This window comes from Phalaenopsis equestris, unplaced genomic scaffold (assembly GCF_001263595.1).
Source record: "Phalaenopsis equestris unplaced genomic scaffold, ASM126359v1 Scaffold234178, whole genome shotgun sequence".
NCBI classification, from domain to species: domain Eukaryota; kingdom Viridiplantae; phylum Streptophyta; class Magnoliopsida; order Asparagales; family Orchidaceae; genus Phalaenopsis; species Phalaenopsis equestris.
In genome coordinates this window covers 282,874-302,707 of record NW_018252099.1, presented here as the reverse complement: position 1 = coordinate 302,707, position 19,834 = coordinate 282,874, and the positions used below count along the sequence as shown (strand labels likewise).

At 33.6% G+C, this 19,834-nt stretch overlaps 1 protein-coding gene across 1 annotated transcript in view; it reads left to right on the top strand.

The window, feature by feature from the left end:
* Nucleotides 1–4,286, top strand: part of LOC110038856 (potassium channel KOR1-like) — a 41,227-nt gene extending 36,941 nt beyond the window's left edge. Inside the window, exon 13 of the mRNA XM_020743774.1 lies at nucleotides 3,898–4,286. Coding sequence (XP_020599433.1) covers nucleotides 3,898–4,163 — 266 coding nt within the window. The 3' untranslated portion in view covers nucleotides 4,164–4,286. The remainder of the gene's footprint in view (nucleotides 1–3,897) is intronic.
* Nucleotides 4,287–19,834: the final 15,548 nt, after the last annotated feature.

Genomic DNA, 19,834 nt, shown 5'->3' with positions numbered 1-19,834 from the left:
TTAAACCTCCTAAGAGGTAGAAATGGATTTTTGGAGAGTGGGATGGTGTGGCGGCAGCAAAAGGGGAAAGCGGTGGGCTATGGAGGCGATGTAGGATGGTTGGACAGTTGTAGCGCAGCAAGGCAACGGAGTTGTGGGGCTGCGACAGTGATACAAGATGACTGGAAAGGCTGGAGGAAGGTGTGGGGATGGCTGAACTATGGTAGGCAGCACAGTGAGGGGTTCATGGGGTTGCGGGAGCGAGGAAAAAGTTGAAAGGAAGTGGAGGGCTGGAACAATGATAGCAGAATTAGGGAGGGCGAGAATTACAGAAAGACAACAAGCGGGCTCTCCTTGGGTTGATGACAGCGAGAAGAAGGTTTGACGACAAGGGACAATAGATTGTGAAGGGAGGAGAGGTGGTGGATAGCTATAGGAAAATAGTAAATTTATTGTTTTAAGTTTTGCTGCAGCAATATCTTGGCGGCGACAACAGAAGGAAGCTTCTGAACGAGTGGGGAGGTTGAGGATAATCACTACCTCAGACGAGATATAGCCGGAGCATCACTTGCCATTAGATACAACCCTAGAAGGGAAAATCTAGATATCGACGGCTCTCTTGACAAAAAAACATGAACAAAATTCCCAACCTAAGTCACATGAATTACTAAGAGTTTTGATGATCTAGTCCCTTATGCCAGATATCATTATTTTGATTTGTCGAAGTAGAAGTTTCTGAAATAACATTTTGAAATGGATGGATGTTAAGTTCATATTTAGGCCCCTTAATTAGTACTCCTATTTTTTCATGGTGCAACCATCACTAGAAAATAAAACATTTTGATTATTGCCAATCAATTTTTCTTTTGAGATGATAATAATTGGCACAATATGACTTATGGTGACTTCTTTCAATGTATAAGTAATATCTCCAATAACTCTGATAAGTAATTGATTATCATTAGTAATTTGAATAGATGATGATCTATGATATGATTGGATATTATGAAAGATTATGAAACGATGTGTTGAAATGGACGGATGCTAAGTTCAATTTTAGGCCCCTTCATTAGTACTCCTATTCTTGCATGGTGCAACCATCACTAGAAAATTGAACATTTTGATTATTACCGGTCAATCTTTTTATTGAGATGAGAATAATTGGCACAATATGAGATATGGTGACTTCTTTCAATGTATAAGTAAAATCTCCGATAACTCTAGGTAATTGATTGCCATTATTAGTCTGAATAAATGATGATCTATGATATGGTTGGATATTATGAAAGATATGTGAAGTAACAATCATGTGATTAGAAGCACCATATTCCAAAAATCCAGACGGAGAGATTAGGGAATCTATACCTTGTAGCCCTGTAGAGCTTTAATTCTCATCTGCTGCATCATTTTAGGAGTAACCTTTGATTTGTTTCTGGCTACCAAATGGACATCTTGATCACTAATAGTTGATTGTGTAGAATTATGTGGTTGATTATATGCATGCTTCTGAAATTCTTTAATCACATGTTCTGATTTCCTACAGTAGTTGTAAAATATCTTACATAATTTGATCAATTTGCTTAACCTTGCAAGTGTAATAGTATATCGATTGTATGTGTTTTCCTTTATTTTTCTCATGAGCTATATATGCAACAATATTCGCCTGTGCTTGATATTGAATATAATGTGTTGTAAGTTGTTGTTTCTCACATGTTTTTAATGCACGTTGGGTTTGTGATTTATCATGTTGGAATGAACTGTCTTAAATTTAAGATGAAGCTACAACAAGAATTGATCTCTTTTTTTCATGTACCTCTTGAACAATTAAAAGTGATTTATAAAAAAAATAAATAAAATATAAACATATGAAAAACTAAAAGCGATGTATAAAAATTAATAATGAATTGAAAGGACTTTTTGAATGTAATTTATAATCTTATATTCTAATTGCAAACATGAGGTTGCATTATTTTGATTATATATATACATATATATATAATATTAGAAATTACCACATATTTTTTGTCATCTTATGTGGGCTCAGGTTGAGAAATTAGCTGAGCAATGTCACCTGATAAATATATTCTTAAATCTATGTTATAATTCTTACATCTTTATTTTATTGTTGAGCTAATTTTGGTTATTTTGATATAGTGGTATTTCTTCCATCAAAATGCCCCATAAGTTTTCCCCATGAAAATGACTCAAAGCTGAAATTTCCAAGTATATTTAATTTCTTAAAATCATGAGAAAATAGATCAATAGGCATCACAATAAGTCCAACTTGGTTTAATTAAAGAGTTGAGGATGGACTAAGACCGGAGTTACATGAACTGCGCTCCTAAGTCGAGTTTATACATGGGCATCAGATATGCATGAGTTCATGTATTAGGTGTACATGCGGATTGCTTTGAGCTCCAGGAAGTATGAGGATGGCTTTGACCTATAGAGTTAAGCAGAGAATAAATCATCTGTGAGTGAAGTTATGGTTGAACAGTACGAAGTTGTGGCTGAAGAATGAAGAATAAAATCCCCATGTGAGTGGTTTGAAGAGAGGTTAGTGAATCTTCATGGAATTTTCAAAAATCCCTCATAGAATTTTTTATTGAGACAAATAACCTAATCCCTCTTAATATTTTCATTGAAATAGAATAATAGTAATCATTGAGCAACACCTTGTGGATCCTCACGAGATCTATATGAAGGACAAATGAAGGAAATACAATGACTATTTTAGTGCTTTTGTTCTAATACCATGACAAATAAATTAGAGTAGGAATTTGCTCGACTTTTATTCCATCTTTTGACCCATGTTTTTATAATCTTAAGAAGATTACAAAAATAGTAAGTCTAACTACACAATAAAGAGCAAAAGTTTTGCTATGAAATTAATTACAATGAATTCTCCCACATGGATTGGTGATGTGGCATTCATGAGTACACGAATCAAAAAGGTTGCATGCAAGAAACATTTCTTGGAGATTAATTTCATGAGCACACCTATCAAAGATGTTGCATATAAGACGCCGATTGATCCATAATTCATGAAGGTTAATTTTCAATTGATGGGGATGTTATTAGTAGAGTTCAAGTTGGCTGGTTGAAGTGGAGGAATTATTTGGGCCTATTTTGTGATAAAAAAGTACCGCTTAGACTCAAAGGAAAATTTTATAAGATGGTGGTCAAACCTGCAATGTTCTATGGCTCTGAATGTTGGTCTTTAAAAGAGAAGCATAAAACTAAGTTAAGCGTTGCCGAAATGAGAATGATTAGGTGGATGAGGAGATTTACACTTAGAGAAAAAATGCGAAATGAATATATCCGTGATAGGTTTGGTGTAGCTCCAGTAACAGACAAAATTAGAGAGTCGTCGTAGATGGTTTGGTCACATTAAATGCCTTAGAAGCGTAGATGTTTTAAATTTGACTTATGTAAATTTGACTTATGTTAAATATGTTAAAAAAGGCAGAGGTAGATCTAGGATGACTTGGGCATATTATATAAAAAATGATCTTAATTTATTAGAATTAAATGAAAATATGACACAAAACAGGACGCAATGGAGAAAAAAGATTCATGTAGCCGACCCCACTTAGTGGGATAATGGTTTTCTTGTTGTTGTTGCTGATGATTTATTAAGTTTTATTTGTGCATGACAAAATAGTATCTTGCTAAATATCACGAATTATCTTGGTGTTCAAGCAAATATGTCAACCCTTCCTAGAAAAGCTTCAAGGTTGATATCCTTTTTTTTTTTTTTATTAACAATAAACTATCAAGTGAAATTTATTAAATTTTATTTGTCATGTTGTGTGAAAATAATAGCCAATCTGCCATGTTGATAAATTTTCACCTTTTTTTTTTCACTATGGAAGACATTCAACTATTAAATGAGGTAATTCTTTGTTTGCTTCACAGACAAAACACAACGCCAAAAATGCACAGTCTTCCCTTTCCATCCTTGGGACTCTAGGGATAGAAGAAAGGAAGGAATAGTGATTTGGATTCCTCAGACAATGGAGGAGCTCATCAGATGTGCCGAGCAGCATTTCAACTGCTTAGGGATATGCATTCTATCTGAAGATGGAGGCAAAATATTAGATACAGAGCTAATCTCTGATGGCCAAAGGCTGTACTTGACTTCAGGTAATGCCTCTACTTCAAACCTTACGACTTTCAATTAATTTACACACCCAGTATTGCAAGCTTCCTCTATATTGCTGTTGGATTTTGCAAATTAGTCTTAAATAGTCATGTAAAACTAAAATTGATTGAGCTTGTTGTAAAATTTGTATTCTATAGCCAATCCAAATGTGTTTCAATAAATATAGTCTTAAGATTATATATTTAATTGCTTTGTTGGGTGAAACACCGAGCTATATTTATTATGCCGATGGTCATGAGTTCAACTTATTCATCTCCAAAAACATTGAAATTTAAATTAGGATGAAAATTGATGCAAAATTCAAATGCGAAGGGAACATATTGTGCATCTAAATGGTATAAAATCATGAGTTTTATTCTTGGCATCACATAGCTTATTTTTTAAATGAATGGATGTACGTAATTTTGATATATATTTTATGTCCTGCAAAGCTTAGTCAACATAGTCCAAAATCATGTGCTCAACTACATATTGGGGTTAATGCTATTACATTAGCTATTGTACTAAATCAACTTGGAAGTTACTCAGGTTTAATCAAATGGGTTTTCCTGACAATTTTCTCAGGTAAAAAAATAAAGTGTTCTGTCCTGTAAGGGGGAAAAAGTAGAAGAGTCTGCTACGGCCCATTTGAAAATGAAATATCCAAGAGGAAAAATTTAAAAAAACAGTGTCCTAGCAATCAAATTGAAGTAAACCAACAACACTAACAACAAGTTTTTATCTTACTATAAGTGGGGTCGGCTACATAAATCCCTGTTCTCCATAGTATCCTATCAAGTGTCATATTTTCATTTAGTTGTAATATAGTAAGATAATTTTTAATCCAACAAGTCCAAGACCTTTCAGATACGCCTCTACCTTTTTTAACATCAGTCAAATCCACAACATTTAGTCTCCTATTTGGGTTATCAAATGGTTGGCATTTATTGTGACCAGACCATTTAAGGCAATTCTTTCTAATCTTGTCTGAAGTTGGAGTGATTCCAACCCTTTCATGGATATATTCATTTCGCATTCTCTAAGTTAAAACAAACAGCTGATCGTTTCGCATTCTCTAAGTTAAACAGACAACTGATCGCTTTCGTGGGGCGGAGAGCAGATTGCCTGTTGGGTTTAATGGCTGGACCGATTTAAGGGGTTTTTCTCCTATAAATTTCTCTCATCGCTTTAGCTTTCTCACATCATTCACCCACTCACATGTCCATCTAACTTATGAGCAAGATAATATTTTTTGAAGTTATCGATGGATTCCTCAAAATGACACTCTTCATATCATGTTTCAAAACTAATTATGCGTCCCACATATACCAAAATTTTCTCAAATTTTTTTAGAGGACATGAGCTACCATTAAAAATGATTTTAGTGAAGATTGATATATATATATATAAGTCTCTTAAAATGTACATTAGGATATATATATATATATATATTATACTTTTAAAAAATCGTTTAAAAAATATTTGTTAAATAAGATTATGGGCACTTTATAATTGTATCCACCTACATTTGAGTTTCCATATAATAACACTATTTTAAGAAAAAAACTTAGAAAAAATCTTTTAAAGTTATTTATGCATATAACAAAAAAAAAATTAACTTGGTAGATGTTTTTGCATATTCATTTTAAGATAATACATTCACCTTTGAAAAAAAGTTTCATGAATTAGATGAACAAGTAATAACAACAAATTATGTAAATGTTGTAAGTTATTAATACACTTCTAATTAGTATAATGAAGGTCATCAAGAACTATCTAACTTAACATAGTAAGGAATAAGTGTGGGCACAACATTTAAAATTCCTTAAGAACATGATGAAAAACACATTTCCTTGAATTGCCCCTTAATATATGTATAAGTTATATTTTTACTATGCAGGAAATAGAGCCTTATTGAGAAATCATTTAGCCTTAAGTTTTGTAAAATAACACTATTATAGAGTAAACTTTAAATGCTTAATTTAAGGTCACTTGAAAGGTAGGTGATTAGCTTAAATGTTGTTAGCTAGTGTATGATTCATACAAATGATATAATATGAATTTAGTAATTTTCACAATGATCATAATTTAAATTTTAATAAGTTAATTACTAATTTATATTACCCTTTTTTATTATTCAACAACTTTAATTAATTTAATTAGAAGGAATAAATTAAAACTAACCACTTGATTAAACTTGATTTAATAAAGGAAAGGACACCATATGATTATGATTTGCTTTTGTTATTTATTTATTTATTTATTTTTGAGGTTGAAATTATTACTTTGTAAATAAAAATATTATATTTTTCAAAATTTATCAATAATTAAGAAAATCTAATTAATCTTTACAATTCAACATATGTGTAGATGACCTAGTAAATTGATTGCATTAGGAAGAATTTCTTTTTAGATTAAAGTTTTTTTTAAGTAGTGACATGTCTATCTCTTTTAAAAATCTATCGATTTATTTTGATTTGTTCTTCTAAGACTTTGTTGATATTTATATATTACATTAAGTTTGAAGTACTAGACAAAGTAAAATTTGAAGTAAATTGAATAAACTTTTAGCTTTCAACTAATTAACTCAAGGCCTTAATAGAGAATAATTTAAATATAATCATAAATCCAAAGTCATCTAAGATAAGTTAATAATTTTACTACTAAAAATACAAGCATAATTAAATATTACTCCAGAATTCATAAGGTTATAAAAAAGTTTAGAAATAATCATGCTTGATGAAAATTCTGCTTCTTTGATTGGGCAATGCCCATGATTTTTTACCTTTCCAGAATTTTTTCAAGAAAAAAAATATGTTGTTTCTTACATCTCCTCGTGCGAGTATGTTTGAAAAATATGCTAAGTTAAGGCATAAGATTTCTTCACCAATAAGAATTTTCCAATAGGGAACATGGATCAAGATGCATTAATATTACATTTTAATAGGATTAATCAAGAAAATCAAAAGATTGCTCTCTAGAAGATAACAAAGTAAAATTATAAGAAATTTTAATTTAACATTACTCTTTTAAAATTGGTTTTTAAATTATGCAAATACATATGCAACTATTTTAAATATCTTTATCTTATTTAAATTAAATTACATTAAAAAATAATTATATGTAATTCTTATTCAATATTTTGCATATTTTAAACATTTTTTATAATGATTATACTTCTTAGACCTTTTGTTTCAACTGAAGAATGTTTTATTCATATCCAAGTACAAAGGAAAAGAATTAAAATGAACCTAAATATCATTTTAGTGGTTTCAAATGAGTAGATTTTATCTTCTAATGTGTTGGGTGATGTGGAGACCCGGTCCACTACAATTTAATTAGCTTCATAATTAAGAATCTCACTTATCGCTCATTTACATCTCACATACCGCTCTCATGGTTTTTATAAATAATATCTCTTGGTTTGTCATAAAGTATGAAGCCAAGCCAGACAGCCAAGTCCTCTTAAGAGCTAAGAGAAAGAGAGGGGTGGGGAGGGAGAGAGAGAGAGAGAGAGAGAGAGAGAGGAAGAGAGAGAATAAAATAGAAATTTTCTTGTAAACGTCGAGACACTTAACGGTGTAATTTTTCGAAGAAATAAAATCCTCTGCAGCTCCGTAGATATAGACAAATTCGCCGAATCACGTAAATCTGTATCGCTCTATTTTTTTTCTACGTGCAATTTTCTCATTCCATTTTTAGCTTTATTGTCGTCATTTTTCACAACATAATGTAGGGTTATCAATCCATCTTAATCTTGACATGCATAAGTAGAATAAAAGTAATAATTTTCTTTTTTTTTTTGTAATAACGTACAATCTATACAATCTATTACTTATATATTTTTTTGTAAATTTATATTTTGTTCAAATTCAATAAATGAATACAATTTTCTATATAATATTTCGAATGACATCGAAATTTTTTTTATCACAAAAACAGAAAAATCGAAATCACAACCTAGCTGTGTGCCGTTGAATCGATTTAGTCGATTTTTAATAATTTTTAGTGGGATTGAGCCGTCCCTTTTAAATGTTTTTAAATACCATATTTTAAAATTTTGCCTTCCATTTAGTACTTAGAACCGCAATATTCCAACCAAAAACAACAAATTTGCAATAAAATAATTACGTACGCATTTTTTGCGTGCGTATAGAGATTATTCGGGAGGTATTGGAGGGTTATGTATGTGTTATTTTGGTTAAAACCCTCAATAATCTGACAAAACTTCTGAATAACAACAAAAAATATGAGTCCGGAACCGCAGAATGTATTGGTAGGTTATTGGGGGGTTACTGAGAGCTTATCAGAGTTAATACTCCAATAACCTCTCAATAACCCCCCAATAATTGAGTTATTGGAAGGTTATTAGAGGAAATACATACGCACGGCTACGTGCGTACTCCATACGTAAATAGCGCTCCACTTGTAGGCCATGGCTAAAATTAACTGATAATTAATAGTTCCCCCCTAAATAAAAATTCATTAAAAAAAACAATTAAAGACCATTTTACCTTGACTACAATATACAAGATATAGTTCTCCATGCTACTTCATCTGTTGACAAGTGGCATTCTTAATTTTTATTTGTCACGTAGTTATCCACCTATATAAATTCAGCCGGTCATACTAATTAATCTTATTATCTTTGACCTCTTAATTAAGTAATTAATACACTAATGACCAATATTTAAAGCAAAATCCCTTGGTATCCAAATGCCATTTTCAGAACATAACTCCTTATTTTGTACAATTGTAGACCCTCTGGTGTATGGCTGGCTTATATTTGATTTTCCAACCGTTTAGGGAAATTTTGGGTTATGATAGATTTATTAGAGTTTAATTTAGGATAAATAATACATATTTGATTCAGCCAATATATAGATAATATACATATCCAACATTCATGATTTCTATCTATTTCTTCTGCCAATATATATATATATATAGAAGATAATATATATAGATATAGATATATATAAGCCATTCCCTCAAATTCTCAATCACCAAAGGGAAGAAGAAGACAAGAAAAAAAAGAAGGGAAGAAGAAAAGGAGACTTTGCAAGGGAAGCGATGAGTGAAGAGAAGAAAGCAATGGGAAAGGTGGAAGCCATTGTAATGCTTTTCCTGTTCCTCCTCTTATTGCAGTTTTCATCATCAGTGGCAATAAGACCGTTGGGAGAGAAGCTAGGGTCTCAGGTGGGAACCAATTTGTTTCTTCAGTCCCTACCACAAGGCCCAGCAGTACCTTCAGGTCCATCTTGCTGGACACATGGTCCCACTCGCTGCCCTCCGTAGGAAAAGTTTTTACGTGCGGATTACGCACCAAGTTCTTACGTGCGGATTACGCACCTACGAACAACGGCTGAGATTGACAGAGGAGGAAAAAAACATCCGCTGTATCACAGTGGTTGTCTGTATCTGTAGAATCCGCACGTAAAAATCTCTCACTTCGTGGAGGTCACGGTGATCAACTCTGCAAGTGCTTATAGAAGTTTTTAATTTGTTCTTCATTTTTTGTAGTATGGGCATACATTTTTATACTATAAACATTTTTTTATTTTTTGGGGGGGTAGAAATATGTATAAGAAAATTGTCTTCATCATTTGTTTTGAATTGAGATTTATATTCTTCCTGCATCAATGTGATCCATCACTGATGGAGACTTGAGAACTCATCGAAAACAAATAAAAAAAATATGACAATGAAAACTTTAATTTTCTTAGTCATTTTCTATAAGAAAAATTTATAGAATCTCAGTCCATAAATCAGGTTATATGTTTTTGTTTTAGAGAAATTATTGAATGTTTAAGCACCAATTTTGATGTGGGCAAGTGTTGTGATATATATATATATATATATATAATAGAAGAACGATCGACAACGAAGTGAAAAAATTGAACCAGAAAATAGTAACACAGAGGAACACACAGATTTAAGTGATTCGACAAATTGTCTACGTCCACGGAGTTGTAGAGGATTTTACTACTTGAGGAATATACACCAATCGATAGTCTCGACTTACAAGAGAATCTCTCACTTCATTGCTCTCTCTACACTGAGATACATCGAAAAAGATAAACTTACAAGAGAAATAAATCCAATCTCTCTTCTGCCACAAGCCACCAAGAAGAAGCCAAAGGAAAACGATCTTCCTCTTCTTTCTTTCTTCTTCCTTCTGCTGCAAGGAACTACTGCTTGTAGTTCTCTTCTTCTATCCCCAAGAAGCCCGAAGAAGAACACAAAAAAAGTCGTGCATTAAAAAACTGAAGGAGATGTTCGATGCATTTTATCACGATCATGAACAGGAAGTTAGGCGCGACGATTCCCAAACATCAGCGGGAGTTGGCGGGAGCGGTTCGCGAACAAGAGAGGCAAGAGTGGTCGCGACATTTCCCCATCGGGGGAGCGGGAGCTGGAAGGCGCCGATTCGCAAAACTGGCGAAGCGTCTTGCTTCGCGTGTGCGCGGGAGCAAGCGAAGGCGAGATCGTCGGGCTACATACTTAACAGTAAGATTCAAACTTAAAAATTTAACATCCTTACCAATTAATTAATGTATATCCACAATATAGAAGAGAAAAAACAATAAATAAAAAGGTATGTGGGCCAAAAAGAAATTTTTATGAAATGTACATTAGGAGACCATGCTGAATATTTGATAAGTTGAGTGTAAAGATCATTTATATATTATTTTTCATATAATAATATTAATTTCTTTATAGTTTATGTGTAACATTGCTATTAAGAACTGGTAATCAGTACATGGGTTTTCAAACTTGGTTGGTCATGCTTGTTCAACATACAGAACTGGTTCCACATGTTGCATGAGAAAATAACAAAGGAGATGAGATGCTGAGTTAAAGTTTGTGGTCTATACAAATGGAATCATAAATCCATTTATTTTTGACGCGTCCTTGTAGAAATGAACAGTAAATACATTCTTACTTATAAGACTAGTTCTCCAATATTATATGTATTCCGGATGTTAATAGTTCTGGTTTTCAAGGCTAGAAAGATTTTTCCTGTTAGAATAATGTAGCCCATGGTTGTCTTTCATGCTGGGCAATCACATTAGGGTTATTCATCGATTTTTTTTATTGTTTTTTTCTACTTTTTTTTTTTTATTATTATTATTATTTGTTCTCGACAGGAACTGGTTGGACAGTGGACGTAACTTGAGCGGCAATGCAATATTAATGTTTGGTGGTCAAAGACTAAATGCTGATATAAATATATATACCTACATCCATCCATCCATCTATCTATATATATATATATATGCACCACATCGGGATATTCAACAAATGGAGAAGCCGAGCGTTGTTTCCTTCGGTCGGACCACGAGCAGATTGAATGAATGCTCAACCAAATGAAGAAAGAAGCATCAGTTCCGAGGGAAAGTCAGCTACAACTAGCTCTTACTACAGGAAAAAGCGTAAAAACTGACGACCTAAATTTGAGTTGAAAAAATGTTCTATTTTCCGACGGTTTAGCGATGGTTTATGATCTAGGTTATTTGCAATGTCATAACAACATGACAAGCCATTGTTTATCAACATAAATATTTATTCCATCTGGCTTAACTATTACCAATGCATTCAACCGTCGATTATAAGTAAATATTAATCGACGGCCATATTTCATCGGTTATCTTCGAACCCGCCAACTGACGGGGCTTTAACAGACGTGTTTATTTAATGAGCGATGGAAAATCTCAATAGTAATTGTGTTAAGAACAATTGAATTTAAAACCGTTGATAAGTGATACTACTTCCAGGTGTAACCACACACTGGGGGCTCAACCAAGTGCACGTGTCGTGTTAGTAATATTAAATTTTAGAGTTTGGAATGTCGATCCCACAGAGAACGAGATAATTCAAAATAAGAATAGTTCTAGCCTACTGGTTTTGAGTCATAGCTTGAAAAGTTGAAAATGTTAAATTCTGAAAAGCTAATCTACTGTGTTACAACAAACAACAGATTTAAATCCTACACAAGTAATCCTACTTTTAGCAATTTGGATTGAAAGATAACAAATACTTAAGTAGCTCTTCATTGTAATGAGTTAAGTGAATAACATGGAATGTAAATTTGCAAGTAGTAAAAGGCTAGTGACAAATATAAGCAACAATCTTCTTTACCCTCTTTCGAAGAAGCTTGGATAGAAACAACTTTAATTTCTTAAATCCCATTACTATCCCTTCAAAGCGTATTTCCCTAACATTTGCATCTCCCTACAACGCTTATTAACTTATATACCATAACTCAATGTTATTAACCTAGTTGATTATACCATAACTTTCCAAAGTTTTAAAACTCTCAACATATATTAACAATTCAATTGACCAGAATACATAAAAAATTAAGTTTTTAAGGTTAATCATTATCATACAAAAATAAAGAAATTACATAGCACTTCACATTCCATTTGTCCTACCTAATCATCACAAAAAAGAGTTAAAGGTTTACCCTAGAAGCATGCTGATTTCACCAAACAAATGCATTGAACACAAGAGAAATCCATTAAATCATCGTTACAATAGAAATACACAAAAAAATAAACAAAGATACTTAATTATTTCTCCTTTACAATGACCAAAGTTGACTCCAAACAACACTCCTCCTGATTTCCCCACTCTTACCTGGTAGAACACCACTCCCTCAGTACTTATAAGAAGAACTATGGCTCGCCAAAGCCAGATAAAACCTCTGAATAACAAGCCAACATCAATCCTTCACTAAGTACTCCCAAAAGCATCAATCCTTCAATGTCCTACAATACATGCTTATTTATAGGCTTCAATACTTAGCATCCACGACTCCCTTACTTCAACACACGATCCCCCACTTCTAGTCATTAAAACTGCAATTACTGCTCTAATCAGTGGTTAGTGCCTAAGCTCCCAAAGGCTGGTGCCAATCTCTCGGTTTGTTGTAGAATGAATGAGCACCTAAATGCCCAAAATTATGGCACCTAGGTGCTGGTATCATGATGCCTAGGTGCCTAATTTTTTGGGCCTAAGAACCAAATGCTCGATTTGGTGAGGCAGAGGCTGGCACCTCTCAGACGCCAGTGACACTTTGCACCATTCAGCTTTAAGTCTTCTCCTGGTTTTCCCACTTCAATTACCTATTGTATCTCCAAGATAAACATAAAAAACTTTCTTAAAGTGCAATTTCATCAATAAAAATGTACAAAAATAATCTTAAATTTTGTTTTAACTTTTTCATGCAACAAAAGCCTCCAAACTTTAGGGTTACTTGTCTTTAAGTATCATTACAATTTAAAACATTGTTTTAATTAACTAAAAGAAGTGGGTTTCATAGCAAGCTATACAAAATTTGGCTTCCAAAGATTCATAATTCAGAAAATGTAGAGATTTAAGTTTATTTTACTTTAAATGTAGACATCCTAACCTCATTTTCATTTGTTGATTCAGAAAGTAAAGTAATTCTATTGTAACTTAATTAACATGAAGTTAATAAAGTAAGTTTCACTTTGTTTCTTTTTCAGCAAGATTGTAATAGTCCAATATTTATCCCCATATCCTCAAGTTAACTAAAATTAATTATTTAAATTTCATTTTTCTAATGGAAAATACCATTAAGCACAATATGATTACAAAAATACTTTATATCACATGCTCATATCAATATGAATCAGTAGGTAACAGAAAGTAAAACTAAATTAAACAAAATATATAACCAAAAAGAATTGCACTTAGAAGCCAACATGAATGCAAAAGAAAACAAAATAAGTTCAACACAAAGAATACATCTGACAAACATAAATAACATCCATAGTGATTACAATAAAGAAAATCCTATACTCCAACCTTAAAAGAAAAATAAAATCACTCATTCTCCTCCACATCATCATCTCCCTCCTTTTCTTCATCTTCTCCAATGGAATCCTCCTCCATTGGTTGTTGAATGCTTTCATAAATTTGGTAAGGAGAATTTACCAAAACCTAATAGGATTGTCGCCTTAAATCCATTGGTTCCTATGATACATCTACAACTAAGTGGCCTAGAGGCAAGCTATTTAATCAACCTTGTCTGCAAAAGCATACATTTTGGCCTGTGCAATGGAGGTTTCATCCTCCAACCCCTCTATTCTTGATGCAATAGAGGTCATAGTGGTAGAAGGACTTGGTCGGGAATAGGAAGTAGAGGGCATAGATGGATGTGAAGATAATAAGAACATAACTATAACTGTTGACCTCTTTTTTGGTTGAGGTTTAGTTTTCCCTCTTTAGTAGCCTAGGTTCTAGCCAAAGGATTTTCTGATGACTATTCCTAGAAAACTAGAAAAGGAACCCACACCCTTAGAAATTAGAAACTCTAAACTCTTCCTCCTTGCTCAACTTGAATTTCCACATATTGGTCCTAACCTCTAACACTTAGTTGGTGGGATCAGTAGGGAGGGTCTCAAGGAGAGTCCCCATAGGACTGCTTGACCTTAGGGTTGACCCTGGGTGTTGTTCTAGAGCTAGTTCACTCACTTACACTCACTAACACCTACATTCATCTGCAGCCCTAAAACCTAGATTTGCTGACTTTGATCCCTTGATTTTTTGGGAGACTCATGTAGATGGTCCCTTAGACCCACTGGCCCTAGGCTAGGGTTTAGCTAAGACCAGTATATAGAGGACCTAAATGGGGATTTCATTGGTTCATATCTCATAGAAGGTGGTTGGCATCCCAATTCTACCAAAATATCCAACTTTGCCTTTGGCCCATGAATCCACACAAATTACCTAAATGTCCTTGAAACCCCAAATTTGATCAAAATTCTCAAATTCACCCAAAATACCTAAATTTGTTTAAAAATCATTTCAAACCATTTCAAAATACCCAAACAGCCCAAAACCACCCAAAATTGCCAAAATTTACCAAAATACCCTCAAATTTACTAATTTTACAAAAATACCCTTGGCACCCCAAACTTCCCCAAAACATCCAAAATCACTTCAAATTTCTGCAAACCGAATTTGAACCCTTTAATTGAACCCAATTTGACCATTTTGACCAAAGCCCCAAGTCGCCTTTAACGGTCCAATTTCCCCAAATTCATCCCAAATGTCCATCAATTTGGCCCCAATCCTCCCCTATTTCAATTATAAACTCAAATTCAACTTCCATATGATCAATAAAAAACCAAATAAAAGCCTGATTGGCCCATGCTTTGAGCTCAATTTTGATCCAAACTAAAATCCCAAATTTTGACCATATGACCCAATCTCACCTAATTGAACCTCATAGCCCACTCAATTGCCCCAATTTGAATCCTAAATTCTTCATAACAATCCTAAACATCCAATTGGACCCTCAATTGGCCTTGGTCAAGCCTAAATTTCATCAATTTCAACCCACATTTAAATCCTTAAATTTGCCCCAAATTGGCTATGTCCTGAAATTCCACCAAATTGAATGCCCACCCCAAAAGCAGCACCCAATTGATGTTGAGAACTCCTCATGATATTCTTATACAACATTTTGAACCATCAATTTGGACTTAACCCAACCTTAGCCTAACCTAGACCCAAGTCTGTCCCAACACCCCCAAATTGACCAAATACCTAATATCCCTCTAATTGAACCTCCAAGTCAATTCAAAATTACTCCAAACCTTTTCAAAATCTCTTGTAACAATCATTTACACAATATTGATGAGTCGATTGAGCTCAATTTCATGGATGTCATGGCTAGCCTAATCTAAACCTAACTTCTAGCCATTTTGACCCAAATTGAACCAATGCACCAAAATTGACTTAATCATGCTAAAGTCACCAAATTAAGGTCTCCACAGCCACTAATCACACCCTATTGACCAGGCTAAACCCCCTTAAACCACTCAAATGTGTTACAAACCAAAGGTCCCCTAATTTAAGGGATCTTATCCCATTTTTGGGCCTTAACCAAAATATCTCCTTCATCATCACTCGCCATTGAGGGTTAACCATAATTAAACCTCCCCCTGGCTCACCTGACTGCCTGGACACCACCCCTGGCCCTGCCAGCTAGCCTAGTGGCCAAAAAATGTGAAAACTGAGAGCCACCACCCCTAAATCAAACCTAATTCCAACCCAAGTGGTCAACTCACCCCAATGGCTCCTTAGCGCTCCTCAGCCCCCCCACATAAGCATGAATTTCCACCCATCAATTGGCCCTGGTGGCTAGCCCAAACTCTTCTATTTAATTAGTCCCCCCATGGCCAAGAAAGGAGAGTTCCAAAATCCATGGGGAAACTCTGTTAAAATCTCACCAGAGACTCTCCAAGCATCCTTAAGCTTAATCCAACCATCTTCCCCCTCTAATTCCCACTGTGTGAGCCCAATTTTGAGCTCAAAATTTTAGTTAAGAATAGGTATTCTCACCACCCCGAGCTTATTTTAACGCTCCATGTGCAATGGCTTGATTTCATACTTGATTAACCGTATAGATGTATTCATCTTGAGTAGATGACGGTTTAGAAATAAACCCCACGTCATTTGGTTAAGTCTAGGCGAAGATCTTAATGTTTTAGTGTGAACGGCTCTTGGGTTAGGTCACTTGGGGACGATGAACGGATGTCGTCCGATCGCGTTTATTCTGTGGACGGTCCTGATGAAGTCTAACAAGGATATGGTCCAAAAAGCACGGTATGCGTGGCAGATACGTGGTTGGCGGTGTCAAATGGCGGAGCGCCGCTTGTTCTTTCAGAGCTACCTAGGATCCAGTCAACGCCGTGCTGGATAAGTAGAAAAATAGGGATTTTTGAATTATTTTAAATGCCTAAACTTCAAAAATTCATATCTTTCTCTAGAAAAATCATAAAAATAAAATAGAAAAACCCTCTTGCTCAGTGAATATAGGAGAATAATGTGGACTACAAATAAAAATTATTTTTTTATTCCCTAATTTTTAATGAATTAAATACCCCCTAGAGTATTTTAATTCATTATGATCACACATTGCTCACCATGGCTTGAAATTTTGAGAGTTATTCGTCATGATAGAGACTATGTTCTTTCATCTTTCCAAGGTTAGAGGACATCTCTATGTTCCTAGCCTTAATTTTTAAGCTAAGGTGACTATTTTGGCTTGTTTTAATTATATAAATCAAAATATTATTTGAAAAATTATGAGAATAATTTTATTTTGTTTCCTATGGGCAGAAAAATCTAGGAAAAATACCATGATGTTTTGAATTATCTTGTAAATTTCTAGAATAAATTAAATGTAAATATCTTGTGTTAATTTATGTAAATTATATATATATCCAAAATTAATCCCACATTATTCATAAAAATCATGTGTACCCACTGTAAAAATTTGAAAATTATTTGATTAGGTTCAGGTATTAAAGTTGATTTTTTAAGAAACCTTGTATTTTTATGCAAAAATAGTTATATTAAATTAAATATACTTGGGAAAATTATGAAAAATGATTTTCTGAGTTCCTTATGATGAGAGACACTTGGGAAAAATAAAAATTATTTTCTTAGAAAATATTTAATTTTTTAGCTTTATTTGGAATTTTAAAATAATTGGAATCAATTAAAAATTCCAAAATATCAAAATATTTCAAAATGTTCTTAATTACTCTCTAATCACTTGGGACTCATTAAAATAATTTTCCTATTTTTTCCTAAGTTAAAAATAAAATTTAAAGGCGTAAAAGTGGACTTTGCTTATTTTCCTATTAAAATAATTATAACAATTCAATTCAAAAAATCATGAAATTTTTTCTAAGTTTTTCTCTGGCCTGGGGAAATCTCTAATAATTTTCTCATAAATAAAAACTTTATTTTGGAAACTTAAATAAATCAATTTTTGAAAAAAGCCTATTTTTTGTTTTTAAATAAATATTTAAATTAAATTAAATTTTGAGAAGTCCACATATTCTATTTTGCAATTATAATTACCTCATGGATATGACACTCTAAACCCTCAAAGTCATTTGAATTGTGGTTAATGGGTTATGAGGTGAAGTGCCCCTAAGGGCAAAGTGGTAATTTTAGACTTGGTTGCCTTAATCAAAATTTAGGATTAACCAATGGAAAGTGGGTAATTTTGATCTTAATAAACATATTTAGATGATTGAAATATAATGGGACTCAAAGGTAGAAACTCACTCACCACCTTTGAACAATATCAACAAAATCATAATTCTCTTAATCTTCATGACTTGGAAGTCAATTAAGATCAAATGATTCTTAAGTGATGGGCTTAAGCTGGAAAGATGATAATTTACTTTTCTTAAGCCCAAAGTTGAGGATGATGTGATCATTCCATAAGAATAAATATCACTTAAATCAAAATTTTGCTAATCACCATTCCACTTATCATGATTATTAAAGGTTTAGTATTGACATAGGCTCGATGTCTACACTCAATTGATCAAATTTAGAAGACAGTATGATTTGTGATTAACATCCTTAAACACAACAAGCCTGACTTTAATTGCGGGCACCCACTCACATAACCTTTAAAAGAAACATCAATTGACTGTTATCATTTTTGCTTCAAGTCCTAAATTCAAAAACCTGCAATAAAACATAAAAATACCTTCCATTAAAATGCAATATAAAAAAAATAAGTATAAAATGTGGGTCTAAAATGCATATATTTTTGGTGTATCATGGTCCAGGGTCATACCTCGAGTATTTTTGAAATCTATTAGTCATTTTGAAGGGCTAATTGGACTCGCCATATTTTTGTTCTACAATCATCCACTAGGATCTTCCAAGATTCAATAAAATCATATGTTGGGGTTTGGTAGCTAAATCTTCATCTACTCTTGCAATTTAAATTCTCTGTAAAATTATATATATGTCTTGCAAGTATTGACCTTTCAGGTGGTGGAACGAGAAAAATCGACAGGTAAGCTTTTAAATTAATGCATTTACATTTCTATACCTTCTATCCCTCTTGTCTCAAGCTTGCATGTTAAACAATGATGTCACCTTGCATGACAATCAAAACTGCTATGATAGCCGTAAAAACAAAACCAAAACTAAAATCAACAAAGATAAAACTCACCGCCACGACATTCAAAATTTAAAACAACTCAAAATTTAAGACAATAATATCACAAAATAATAATTACAACTAAATTAAGACGTCTCTATCGGATGATCGGGAATCCCTCGGAGGAGGGAACCTACGGTTGCTCACGAGATTTACCACGGTCTAAATGAAAGTATGGAACTCATTGGGTTGAGTTTAGTAAATTTATTTAGACTAAGGCCCTGTTTGGGGCAGCTTAAAATAGTGGGTGGAGTTTTCAAAACGTCGTCTTACTGTTTGAATAACACGTTTATCCTGCGTGCTGAAAATCATGAATTTTATTTTACGAATGACGCTGCCCGCGAGATCATACCGGCGGTCCGCGTTTCCTTGTCGTGTTTTCTCCTGAATTACTCTGCTACCCTCACGATTACGCCTCTCGGATTTGGCATTTCTTCCTCCTTCGTTCGCGATCGAGCTAGCAGACCCGCTCCCTGCTTTGTTTGCGATCTAAGCTGCAGCTCACCTCTCGATCAGATTCCCATTCAGTTTTGAGTCCGTTTGGATCAGTTCTCTCCAGGGAAGGAAAGAACGGTAGCCCTTTCCTTCCTCCTCTCTGATTCGCTATTCTAGGGCTTCCTCCTCTCTGATTCACAATTCTAGGGCATCCTCTTCTCTGGTTCTGAATTCGATGGCACTGAAGCCCTCTCTTCCTT